The sequence below is a fragment of the Gossypium hirsutum genome, chromosome D05 (assembly GCF_007990345.1).
Source record: "Gossypium hirsutum isolate 1008001.06 chromosome D05, Gossypium_hirsutum_v2.1, whole genome shotgun sequence".
Classification (NCBI taxonomy): Eukaryota; Viridiplantae; Streptophyta; class Magnoliopsida; order Malvales; family Malvaceae; genus Gossypium; species Gossypium hirsutum.
In genome coordinates, this window is record NC_053441.1 from 16,121,420 (window position 1) to 16,133,890 (window position 12,471).

The following is a 12,471-nucleotide window of genomic DNA, read 5'->3' on the forward strand; positions in this document are numbered from 1 at the left end:
GTTTGATTGACAAAGACTAATACAAAAATTTTCACTTAATTCAACTTAAATAATATTCAGTACTAAAAATGGGTATCAATAGTGATTTTGTATTAGTTAAGATGAATTAGTGGTACCTTTGCATTTTCACTACGTTCTTATTGTAGACTTTTCATTTTCATCTCTTCTTGCCATTTGCTGTTTACCAGAGGTTAAAAGACAAGGTTGTTTTGAATTATAAAAGTAGATCATGCATGACACGGTGAGAGAAAATGTTTTTATTTAAGATACCATAAGTTTGGTGGATGTCCAAGAATAGGTGAAAAAAAAAAAAATTGAAAGATGAAAAATAGATGGATAATAAAATTAGAATTGAAAATATAGTTTTTTTCTTTTCACAAGTGCTTAACAGGAATGATGAAAAAAAAAAGTAACTTTGTTTCCACTCCTTGGTAAGTTGAAAAATGAAAAATATATATATAAAACATTTTAAAAATATATAATTTTGAATTAACATACACTTTTCATTTCCCCTAAGTTAAAAAATATCATCTTTTCTATTTTCTTTCTTTTTATTTTTCTTTCTAACCAATCACAATCTAAATTATATTTTCTTTTCACTTTTCCACTCCCTCCTTTCATCTCTCCACTTTTCTACCCAATCAAATACACATTTAGTGAAGGGCTTTGATTAACTACCCTAAGAAACATGAATTCTTAGACACCTTTCAAATATCCCCTAGGGGCAATTTCTAAATTTACCACAGCAGAAGCACCAATCGAAAAATGAATCAATCACACTGAAATAATCCAAAATGTCTCCTAACACATGTTTGGAGTTCAAACCAATATGATTAAATGATAGGAACCACCTAAAACAAAAATTAATTAATTAATTTTAAAAAAAGGTCTCCTCATGATGCTGAAGTGGGAGGTTTGTCTGATTGGTCATCACCTGGACGAGGCGATGACCCAAAATCAAGGGGAGGGTAGACACCAGGCGGCCTCTCCCGAGGTTGTATGGATAGCAACTGGCTTGAGTCGCCCACCACATCTGCCCATCCATAGTGAGGTTCACTCCTTCAACAAAAGCGAACGCTTATCAGATTTCTGTTGCAAACTATCTTCACAATCATATATTACATGTACTCTTTCTCATATTAACTCAAAAATAAAAGCATTTACAAACTGTTCAACTAAGCCAAAAGCCGCAAGCTCTTACTCATAGTACGTCTCTTCGTCAACAACAATATCCCAGCTTTCACCAGTTGTGCTCTTTCCATATTTGTGAACTTTTCTGTTTATATCAAAAAGCAAATTAGTCTCTCCCGTGGATAGACATGATCAAATAAAAAAAGCCTGGGTCTAATTTTAATCACAATGTAATCTAGCATAAGAAGAAGATGCGCAGTTAATACATGCAAATTCTAGCTTATTAACATCAAAAAGTTTAGAAGTTTGAAGTCCTGTTTCATACCCGTTTCCAAAATGCTCCTCACCCCATTTTCTTGACCAGCCTAAGAGATCAAGAATATCTTAGCAACAAGAATCAATATGAGCAACAAACACAAACATGAAATACCACAAATTGCTTGAACTTTATAGAGGAACTTTAGGATAAACATCCCTTAGGTCACTTCTATATACCAAAAAGGAAAAAAAATCATGCAATATAAATCCATTGTACTGAATGAGATTAGCAACCATTAAAGCCTGCCTTCAGAGTGTTGATGGATTCTACTGATCATTGTTAATTCTATGAAAGGGAACAATATTCAACTACTTAGCCTTTACTTCCAACTAAGACAGAAGCTTTCTTGTTATGTACCCATACATAAATTTCATTTCTCATTGGTAGATCAACATAGGCTACATTGGAAAAATAAATTGTCCCCAAAAGTTCCTTGTAACACCAATTAAGCAATTCATTTCGGCATAAACTGATTTTTGAGATCTTCTGCAGGTTTTTCGCCTACTGATACGGTTGTCATGCTAAATGCAAACTTTTGACAAATATATAGGATAGTTTTTGCTTAAGGATAATCAAATATGGTTACTCATCCAACCTATGAGATATTATGCACAACCTAAACTAGAAAACAAAAAACTTTGAAAAATTGTAAAAGCATCACAATTCACACACAGAGAAAATGAAATGACTATACATACGTTCGCCACTCGGAGATACATGCCATGTTTCCCCTTGACGCGAGCCAATACCAGCAAAGAACTTCTCTTCCCACTTATCTCCCCATTTAGTTCCCAATTCAGTCTCAGCCCATTTATCTGTCCTGCATATTATAAAAACAGAAATTTTAATATAACCATAGGAAAGCACTTGAAGTGGGATGGCGGTGGCCTGACAAATATGAGAATATAAAGGGAAGAATTTTATAATCCAATATCAATTCAAGTATTCTTATGAAGATAATCAGAAAAAACATGGTATGATACAGTTTCAGTCATATTACCATCTTAGGATAGTAAATTCATATAAAAAAAGATCACAAGTTAGAACTACTAGTAATAAAAATCTAGTAGTCCACACTAGTACACTGAATGATTCTGCATAAAGGCTAATTGAAAAATTACCATTTGAGAACAGATCCACTTCCATCATAATGCTCTCCCCACTTCTCCCACCATGACTGTTCATTCAGTCTACCATACTTATGTGCCCCTTTTTCTGTCCAGCCTTTAGCATCATACTTCTCCCACCTACCAAATTAGGTTTATCATATGTAGTATTGATAATAGGAATTCATTATAAAAATGGTATTTAATACCATGGATTCCATACCATTTCTCATGCCAACCAGCATTTTCACTGCCTGATTTAGCTTCCTTCTGAGCACTCCTCTCTATCCTCGCTAAATTACTGCATTTTCAGAAATCCAGTAATGATTGTATTGATGATAAATTGCGGGAATGGTAAACTGGAAAAATCCTTTTTTGTCTCTATATGATAATTTATGGATGTAAAGTTATATGTTTCCTGATCAGTTAAATAATGTGCAAATAGTGACCTCCATTCATCTTGATGAAGCACCTCTTGCCAAGTTTCCCACCATGAGTCTCCTTCAGCATTTCTTCCTGATTTCTCAACGCCTATGAGATAAAAATAAAAGTTTGGCAAATCCATGCTCAGATTATTTTAAATTTATTTTAGCAAGAAAAAACCATGCGATATTACCACAATTAAGTTCATGAAATTAAGCAGGGAAAAGGTTAACTAAAAGTACCTAGCTCTTTGTATCCACTCCAGTCACTTTTCTCCCACCACTGTCAAGGAGATCAATAAATCCAATTAACCACCTGGGATGATACTTAATATGGTTATAAAAACAATGTTAAGTAACAGAATCAGAAAAATCATTACCGTTAGCTAGTAGATTTTAGATTCCACTCTCAAAGTCTTTAAAGTTCATATTTTCTTCCTTAATTAACTAACATTAAATGTGAATAACCCCATTTGAGCGCCTAGATCTCTTAAGCTACAGACCCTTGAAAATTTCATGAGTTAACATGGCCTCACGTCCTAAATAAACAAAAGTCGGCTGATTAATCTATTGTTGTTGCAAAGCACAAAAGAATATTCTAACTGAATTAGAGTTATTTCTTTTAAATTCTAATAACAAATATATGCTTCAAAATAATGCCACTTAATATATTGATCATTTTGAATACAGAAAGAGATGCTAGGGCATGATAACAATCACCAAAAGCTGGCCAATTAGCAAATTGCATTCAACATGCAGAACTTTGAGTACTTTAGAAATCATGGTAAATGATGGCCTCTTAGAAATATTTTCCATGTTTCAGCGAAACAGAAAGAAATTTCTCCCAAGAATGAATTCACTTAAAACGATTGATTTGAAGGTTGTTTTTCTCGACAAGATTTAAATGTAAGAAATTTCTCCCAAGAATGAATTCACTTAAAACGATTGATTTGAAGGTTGTTTTTCTCGACAAGATTTGAATGTTCAAAACGTACATCTCTTGTAATATTGCCATATTTTCTCAGCAACTACGATGGCAAACACAACACCTAATTGCCTTAATCTACAGTCATAGGCCCATGTTCATCCATATATGAAAGATCATAGGAATTGCTTCTCCATTGCCACTTTAAGATCCACAAAACTCATAAATAAATGTCATACTAAAAGAATGATTTTATACCGTTTCCTTCCATTCAGAGGAACCATCGTGGGATTTACCACCCATCCTAGTCCATCTACATCGGTGCCCATTTTCACCAAGGTCTTCCCCACTTTCTTGATACCAGGTACTGCCATCTTCATTTGTGCCAGACTCATTAACACTCTCATTTAACAAACTAATGCCCCAATCTTTCTCATTTGCTATACCAGTGTCTACAATGAAGAAACAAAGGAACAACCACCTTGTCCTTGTTAGGCATGATTAATTAAATGCCATTAGAAATTCCAAAGATATAAACAATCACAGCGAGAATTTCATAATAAAAGCTCTCCACAGTTTAAAGAGCATCGTTTGTTACCTCTTTTTGGTGGAGTATCACGAGACTGAGGACCAGAATTCCGTGGGGTGCACCGAGAGTAGAACTTTTCCTGTTTGGAAGGAAATCGAGATCTGTAGCGATCATAACGTAAAAACAATGGTAAATTGGCAGTGATCACAACATTTTAATTTTCTTCATTCAACAAAAAAGAGATCCTACAAGCAACAAGCTTTTGTGGATGTGGCGATAAAGAACAAAGAGATTAACTTCAGAGCCTGAAAAGAAAATATTGAAATCCTATTCTCAAAATGGAACACCTAAAACAGCAAGTCACTCATCATGTTGTTTCGATAAAAAAAAGTACACATAAATAAGAAATTCAGAATACCATTATGCACTTCAACGAGCAATATGAGTATAAATATACGCGAATTGGAAGAATATACTATACGCAAAACACATTCCAAGATAGATATGAAACAAAATAGTGTTAGAAGAGCGCGACATACTGAGCTGAAGCGAACGGCATTGCGGAAGAGGCCTGGACTCGAACCCTGTGAGGGCTTTTCTTGGAGTCGAATCGCCAATCCTCCACCTTCTCATTGCTCTTGCCTGAACCACTGCCTCTCCGAACCGGAACCACGGGTTCGGAGCAGCAGCAACTGATTCGACTCAATATAGTGAGCGGATCACGAGGAAAGCACATTCTCTTCTTTTTACTCGGCGCCAATCCATAGGAGATGAAGAGCGTGGAGAGCTTCAACTCAAGCTGAGTCGTGAATCCTCTGGAACTCGCCACCATAATTAAGATAATGCCATGGATTTGCCAAAAGAAACCCTTGAAGCTATACGAACAGAGAAGAAGAAGAAGAAGAAGAAGAAACGAGGCGTTAGTAGACAGAGAGGGTGAAGATAAGAGGTTAGGTAGAAGTTAGAAAGGGGGAATCGGAAAATTAGAGGGAGGGTCGGGCAATGCAAACGGAGGAGAGAATTTGGGGAGAATCTTTGGGTTGAAGAGGGAATACAAACATTTGACGGAGAGATGACCTTCTTCGGTAAGTGCGACTCGCTAGCCCAGCGACTGGGGTGGGTCGAGAGAAATAAATCAGATCGGTGGCTCAGCTCTTCAGCACTGAAACTGATCCTCTGAGCTTGGTTGGTTGTTGGCCTTGGCAATGCAATGCGAATCCCGGGATTTAATCATACAATCGGGTCCCGCTTTGCGGGTTTTTGTATCCTTTATGCCTCTCTAGATCTGCCACATGTTCTCCACATCTGTCGTCACTATCTTTCATTCTTATGATTACTTTTTTTTTTAAATTTTAGGACATTTTTTAAGGCTAATAATCATAGTTTTATGTTCTCACTGTCAAAACTAGATTTGCTTATACCCATTGCAAAGCCGAAACGAGAGGGCACAAATTTGAAACGGACTCCTTGATTGAAATTTATTTTAAAAGATGCAAAACGCTAGGTCTCAAGTCTAAACTTCAATATCCCCACCTTATCCAAGCAAAAGGAGAGAGAAATTGAAAGTTGAAACGGCTGCCGAGTGCGGCGCGTACCTTTTTTCCTTCCACTTGCGTGTCAACACGTCACCCTTTAATGACATGGCAAGCCACCTGTTTACCATGAGATTTAATTGCGGATAAACTGAAAAGGAGGGAGCTTGCGTGTCATGTAAAACGTGGCAAGACATTTGTGGTGACCGGAACTGCCACGTGTAAGAAAAAGAAAAAAAGCACCCTGCCACTGCTCAGGCCTCTGCCTCTGGACGAGGAAACCAAATCGAAGAAAAATCAAATTACCTTTTCATTTGTTTGGATAAGCTTCGTGTCTCATCAAGAATATTACTTGCTCTGTGTTTGTGTGTTGTGTATAATTATAGACCAAATCTAAATTTGTGGATTGTTGGTACTTTTCACCACCCTTTGCTTTCACTTCAATAGTGACCCGCCGCGCAACACAAAAGTCCCTACATTTTACTAGTGGCCATGTAGTTGATGTTATCCCTCCGAGACTTTGCTTGCTTGCTTGCATCAGCTTCTGCTTCACAATTCAATAAATCAGAACCACTAGTATATCACTCAAAAAAGGGGGTTCCCATGTAGACTTTCCTCCAAAACGTAAAGAAAATTATGCAATCTTTTGTACACATACAATATTTTACCATGCCTTGCTTATGGTTATATGTTTCTTCTTTTCCAAATCGCCACCTGATAAAACAATTAGATATCATGCTAGTCCATTCTCCAGCGGAATCTTTGATTAGTTGTCCAAATGGGAAAAGAACATTTGGTGGTGTCGTAGTGCTGATGGTTTGATTTTGAATGACCATTTTTTAGAAAATTTTCAATTAAATAAATTCCTGTAAGTCGCACAAGTGAAGTGTAGAGAGCGAAAGCACAGTTCTATTTTCGTCTCATGGTAATTTATATTTTTAGTGTGAACATTAATCAAGAAGAAAGTGGCTGCAAATGTCACCAGCCCTTAAAGCACTCCATTTACTTGCTTCCTATCACCGTGTCAAATTGCCCGTATCATTGTATTAAAAAGACTATAAGGATAGGTTTAGATGGACGGTGCGTTTACTTGCAGTTAGTGTAAAAACAATGATACCGGTGAGATTAGATACTGTAACGATACTGTTGCGTGAGATAAAAAATAAGCTAAACGCACCGCACCACACCTAATCGCCAATCCAAACCCACCCTAAGTTACCTAAATATTTTGGACATCCTCACAATGACGCTGTTAATGATCCGGTACTTTCTAGACAATAAATAACCTTTGTTTTCTTGAAAGGAGAGCCTTAATTTATTCAACGACCAGCTGAATTAAATGAAAAGTATCAATCAAACTGATCTTACAACCGCCTGTAAGCCTCGTTACGTTTCTAGTTCTCAGACTTGTACGGTTAAGAGTTCTTACCTTGCCATCATAGGACAATGAAGCAAATTTACAAATCTCATCAGAACAAGCAAGGCCTGGGAAGGGCGAAGCCAAAAATTGCAAGGCCTGGGGAAGGGTGAAGCAAAAAATTTATTGTGTAATCCGAAATTAAATTGTATATTTTTATGAGAGCTAAAATATAATTTTATAATTTTAATAGTTTATATCTTTATAATTTTTAAAAGATAAAATCAAAATTTTATCATTTTAAAGAGGCCAAAGTGTAATTTTACCTTTTACTAAATTAAAATCTTGTAAAAATTTAAGGGCCAAAGTGAAATTTTCCATTTTTAGAGGGAGTTGGGCCCTTGCCAGCCCCCTGGCTTCCCCCTGCCTGGGTATATGGTTAAAACATTGTTAGATTAATTTTAACAGCATATTAGAAAACAGAGTTAGCAACAATTACCATATACACAGTCTTCATAATCACTGTAGGGTGAATTAGGTAATGGGTCTGCCCAGTGAGTGGGTGATTCAGCTGTGCTGTTAAAATAAACGTTAAGGAAATGGTATCAGAGTAGGCCAAAAATAAACGAGGAAGTTGTAAGTGGAGGATTTTACATGTAGGATATAAAACTACCTTCCAGAGGTTGATTCATCACCAGAATATATAGGAGCCAGTCACAAGTTAACAGATGAGTTTGTGTCGGCACCCTGTAGAAGGAAAATTTGTGTCGGCACCCTGTAGAAGGAAAATTCTTGTTGATAGAACTCCAGAATACAAATGAAAGAAGAATTTGCAGTTTCTTTTATGGTGACCATCGTGCAGAGAGATGATGGCCTTTACATGAGCAAGACATTGTTGGGCATAGTTCAGACGAATATTTGTAACCAGATTAGACAGCATTGTCAAGGGCACAAGGGGTACTCTAGGCACTAGAACCCTTATATTGCTTCAGGCACATGCAAAAAAAGCGCTAGCATGAGTGAAGTGCAAAATGGATATGTGTGAGGTTTTATATGCGCGTGTCAGTGAGTGTATAAAGCTTAAGACATAATAAACTCTTAAGTGTTGTCTAGTTTATCCGGAAAACATGCATTTTTTTATTAGTTAATGTGCATGATTTCCTTATGGTCAATGTCTAGAGTTGAATACTCAAATATTTAGAAGTATAGAGTTCTTTCTTACTAGTAAAGGTATATGTAATGAAAAGGTGAAAATAAAAGAAATTAAAAGAACTTTAATCAAGCAGCCTTTTATACCTATTGCTTTACAAAAAAGTGTGCCTAGGTGCACCAAGAGTGCGCCTGATCAAATGAGTTTGAAGCACTTTTGTTGCCTAGTGCTAAGGGACAAGCACATCTAGGCACACGCCTTGACAACACTAGACAAGCCAAGACCCTCATAGTTGTACCAAAAAAAGAAACTATCGAAGATAAAGGCTAGGGTCCAAATAGTTTCAAAGAAAAAGAGAAAGTACAAGATAGCAAATCATACTCGGGATTAAACGCAACAGCCCATGTCCTGCCCACATTATTAAACAAGTACCAATCATTAAATTAAAAGCACCTGAATATAAAATAGTCCCATTTCCTTTTAAGACAAATAGATCAAGGCATAAACTCAAATTTGGGAATTCAATATAACACAATTAAGTGGAAAAGTGTAAAGTTTATAAACATAAAATGACTTCAAGCAAAAAGAACTACAAGATGGGGAATTCAATTACCATTGCATGCATATGCCCAGGATGCTCTTTGACAGGAATTCTGGCCTTCTGTGATTCCATATGTGTATCACAGATCGCCTTCTGCAGTGACATGTGACAGAAGTGACAATAATAACCCAGAGTTAATAACAAGCAAAAATTCCATCTCATTTAAATTGGTTCATTCACTAACTGCTATCACCATTTGTTAATTGATATATATTGCTTTCACTGATTTCAGAAACTAATTGTCATAAGTGATGGCTCTTATTATTGAGAAAATACAAAGGATTGACTTCATTCTTTGAAATTCCCAAACACCCATGAAAATTGATAAATTTTTGTTTTAGAAAATGCGATGAACATCTGAATACTCGGTAACCTTATTAATATTGGCAAATAATAGGGATAGTGATTCAAAGTCCTTTATGTGCAAATAATTAAGCTAGAGGTTTGCAAGTGTACATGTGTGCATGGAAGATTTTCGACAGGGAGTTTCCTGCTTGGCCGCAGCTTTTTACCATATAGAAATAGAACGATAAGTACATTTTAAATAAGTCAGTATAAATATACTACCAATTTCTCATCCTTACCATGTCAGTGATACTGTTGTAACTTATATAACCATTGGATGCGTAAAATATCTAGCCATAAAAGATGAAAGATCTTAGGTTCACATAGTTATAGAAATAAAACAGGAAAAAAGTAACATGACATTTCATCCATACATTAAAATTCAATGTTCCTACGAGCATCACAACAATTCAAGTAGAAAAGCAAATACGGCAACGGCCACTAGAGAATTTTAAGGTGATGTTAAAGTAGAATAATATGCAACGTATATACTTACAAGTATATGTTTTATCTTCGCATCATAGTTAGCATTGCATATAATGGCACACTCGTATGCATTTGCCTTCTTGAGATTATACATAACTGTTGTCACCCACAGCGAAACAACAAGCGAAATTGAAAAACTCTATCAAGGTTAAAAATTTTAAGAATAACAATCTGCATAAAAAACTCAAGGAATGGAGGTAGAAGTTACAAGATCCTTCTCCCTTGCCCTCCTTTTTCCAATGAGGGAAGGCAGGTGAGGAAATAGAAACCCCTTGAACCGGATAAGGAGTACAAATCAGGAGGGAAACGGAGTACTAAATTACATGACCACCAGCTATAAGATCAGACAGTTATTAACTAATAGAAAAACTAAGATATGCTAAGACAACATACATCATTATACGTAGATTCCAAAACTTGACTGACGATTCACAAGTTGCCACAACAGCGTTTATGTAATGTGAATCCGGTGTAATACCAAATAAGTAATGAAGCATACCAGCTGACTAGATGGCACCCAGATTTCCGCAATAAGATCCAAATAAGCATCAGAAAGGGAATTAAAATTTATACCCCGTTGAGTATAAAGAAACTTTTGGTTTATAGTAATTGCCACTGAGATGTAGTGAATGTTCCACTGCAATACCATGGAAAAATGGAGTCTAAACCAAATGCAAAGTTACCAATTTCCAAAAAAAGACATGGTGAAGCTATATTAAATATATCGAGAGTGAATAAAAAGGACAAAATGAGTAACTAATGGTACCCATTTCAAATTTCTCTTTTGCGCCTTTGAGGAAGGTATTCTAGTGATGATGCATTGCCTCCGTCAATGTAAAACCTAGAAGTTGGCCACATACTACTAAACAGACCACTGACGGAAAGACAAAGATAATGCATTCAGCTAGTAACATGGGCAGCTTTGTTTTTGAACAATATAAACTCCATCAGAAAATATTTTCATCATCAATGCTAATCAATTTATCATGTCTTCCAGATGGCCACCGGAGAACACTGTTTTTATAGACATATACACAGTTAGCCAAAGTAGATTTTACGAAAAAAGCCCTATACTATATGCCAAGAATAAGCTTTTTGGATTAACACAGAAACTCGCCAATTAATCTTACCAACATGAGCATCAAGGGAAGAAACTCGTTCAATCTGGGACGAATTTAACTGCCCATTAGCTCAGGGATGTGCAATATTGCAGACTCACCTTCAAAACAACAAAGAAAAGTATTAAACAGCCACCGATCATCTTTTAGCCACCAGACTTCATATAGGTCAATGTCATTGCTAAAGGCCATTAGCGAAACAACTAATGCAAACTAATACAGGCATAAAAACACTTGAACTTCGTTGCACTTGCGCCGCCAAGGAAGCAGGGGATTCAATTGAGCTAGCGCTTCTTAGCTAACACAGTACAACGTTCAACACCCGCGATTTTTCCGGATGCTGTTGCTAAAACGTTTTGAATTTATATTTGGATTTGGATAGGCTACGCCGCACGCCGCCAATGATATGCTATGTTTATTTGACAGTCCAATGTGAGCCGAATAGACTTCGGAAAAGCCCCCAACTTAATCAAACACTTAGGCCCATAAAGGCCTAGAAGGTTGTCTGATGTCTATTCTAGTCGGTCTCTCACCACATTACTATTTTACCATATAAATGGTTTGTAAGATATTTCTAAAATTGGATCATTATTTGGTACCTCTTATTTGACACCTGTAATGAGAGGTGAAGTCAGAATTATCTTTGAAGGCTCAATTTTTTTTATTTATATTTTTATAACTTTTAAATAATTAAATTAAAATTTTATCTATTTTACTATTTATTAATATATAATTGGGTAAACTACACCGATGGTCACTTTTGTTTACCTTAGGTTACATTTAAGTCACTTATGTTTGAAATGTTACATTTTAGTCACTTATGTTATCGTGTTGTAACATTTTAGTCACTGAGCCGTTAATTGTCGTTAATGGCGTAATGGTAAGCTGACGTGGCACGTTAAATCATTATTTCAAACAAAAATTTTAGGTTAAATTATACAATTGGTCCCCATAATTTTTCATTTTGAGCGATTTAATTTTTTTATGTTCTTTTAACTTTCTTTCTTTTTCTTTTTTTTCATTCTCTTCTACTTCTCTCTCTGTTTTTCTACCGTCTTTATTTCTTTTAACATACCAGGAAGTCAAATTGGTAATGAAAAAAGAAGCATGGCATGGGTTTATGGGTTTTGGTTATAGGCAAATGATGACAGTTGACTTCTTACTTCTTTTTTATTGCCAATTCGACTTCCTAATATGTTAAAAGAAATGGGAAATGTATGAAAACAGAGGGAGAAACAAAAGAGAATGGAAAAAAAGAGGAAAGTTTAAAAAACATAAAAGAAAAAAATTTAAATTACTTAAAACGAAAAAATATGGGGATCAATTGTATAATTTAACCTAAAATTTTGTTTGAAATGATGATTTAACGTGCCACGTCAGCTTATCGTTACACCATTAATGACGATTAATGGCTCAGTGACTAAAATATTACAACGTGATAACGTAAATG

General features: G+C 35.7%; 1 protein-coding gene across 8 annotated transcripts; it reads right to left on the minus strand.

The window, feature by feature from the left end:
- Positions 1-760: 760 nt before the first annotated feature.
- On the minus strand, positions 761-11,406 carry LOC107905733 (uncharacterized). Of its 8 annotated transcripts, XM_041094014.1 has the most exons (25): positions 11,242-11,406; positions 11,034-11,122; positions 10,670-10,917; positions 10,297-10,540; positions 9,914-9,999; positions 9,657-9,707; positions 9,529-9,576; positions 9,085-9,165; positions 7,995-8,096; positions 7,821-7,897; positions 7,394-7,480; positions 6,623-6,678; positions 6,271-6,508; positions 5,492-5,737; positions 4,972-5,307; positions 4,502-4,593; positions 4,162-4,355; positions 3,222-3,261; positions 3,006-3,087; positions 2,780-2,857; positions 2,572-2,697; positions 2,149-2,270; positions 1,457-1,496; positions 1,202-1,276; positions 761-1,059 (listed from the first exon to the last, which is right to left on the minus strand). In XM_041094014.1, exons 15-25 carry the CDS (start codon positions 5,262-5,264, stop codon positions 894-896), a joined length of 1,308 nt encoding a protein of 435 aa, XP_040949948.1. In that variant the 5' UTR covers positions 5,265-5,307; positions 5,492-5,737; positions 6,271-6,508; positions 6,623-6,678; positions 7,394-7,480; positions 7,821-7,897; positions 7,995-8,096; positions 9,085-9,165; positions 9,529-9,576; positions 9,657-9,707; positions 9,914-9,999; positions 10,297-10,540; positions 10,670-10,917; positions 11,034-11,122; positions 11,242-11,406; the 3' UTR covers positions 761-893. The 8 variants fall into 8 exon arrangements, with proteins under 8 accessions (XP_040949948.1, XP_040949949.1, XP_040949952.1 ...); XM_041094015.1 differs by having other exon boundaries at positions 4,972-6,176; positions 9,914-10,540; positions 11,034-11,351; XM_041094018.1 differs by lacking the exons at positions 6,623-6,678; positions 9,529-9,576; positions 9,657-9,707 and having other exon boundaries at positions 4,972-6,084; positions 7,995-8,068; positions 10,403-10,540.
- Positions 11,407-12,471: the final 1,065 nt, after the last annotated feature.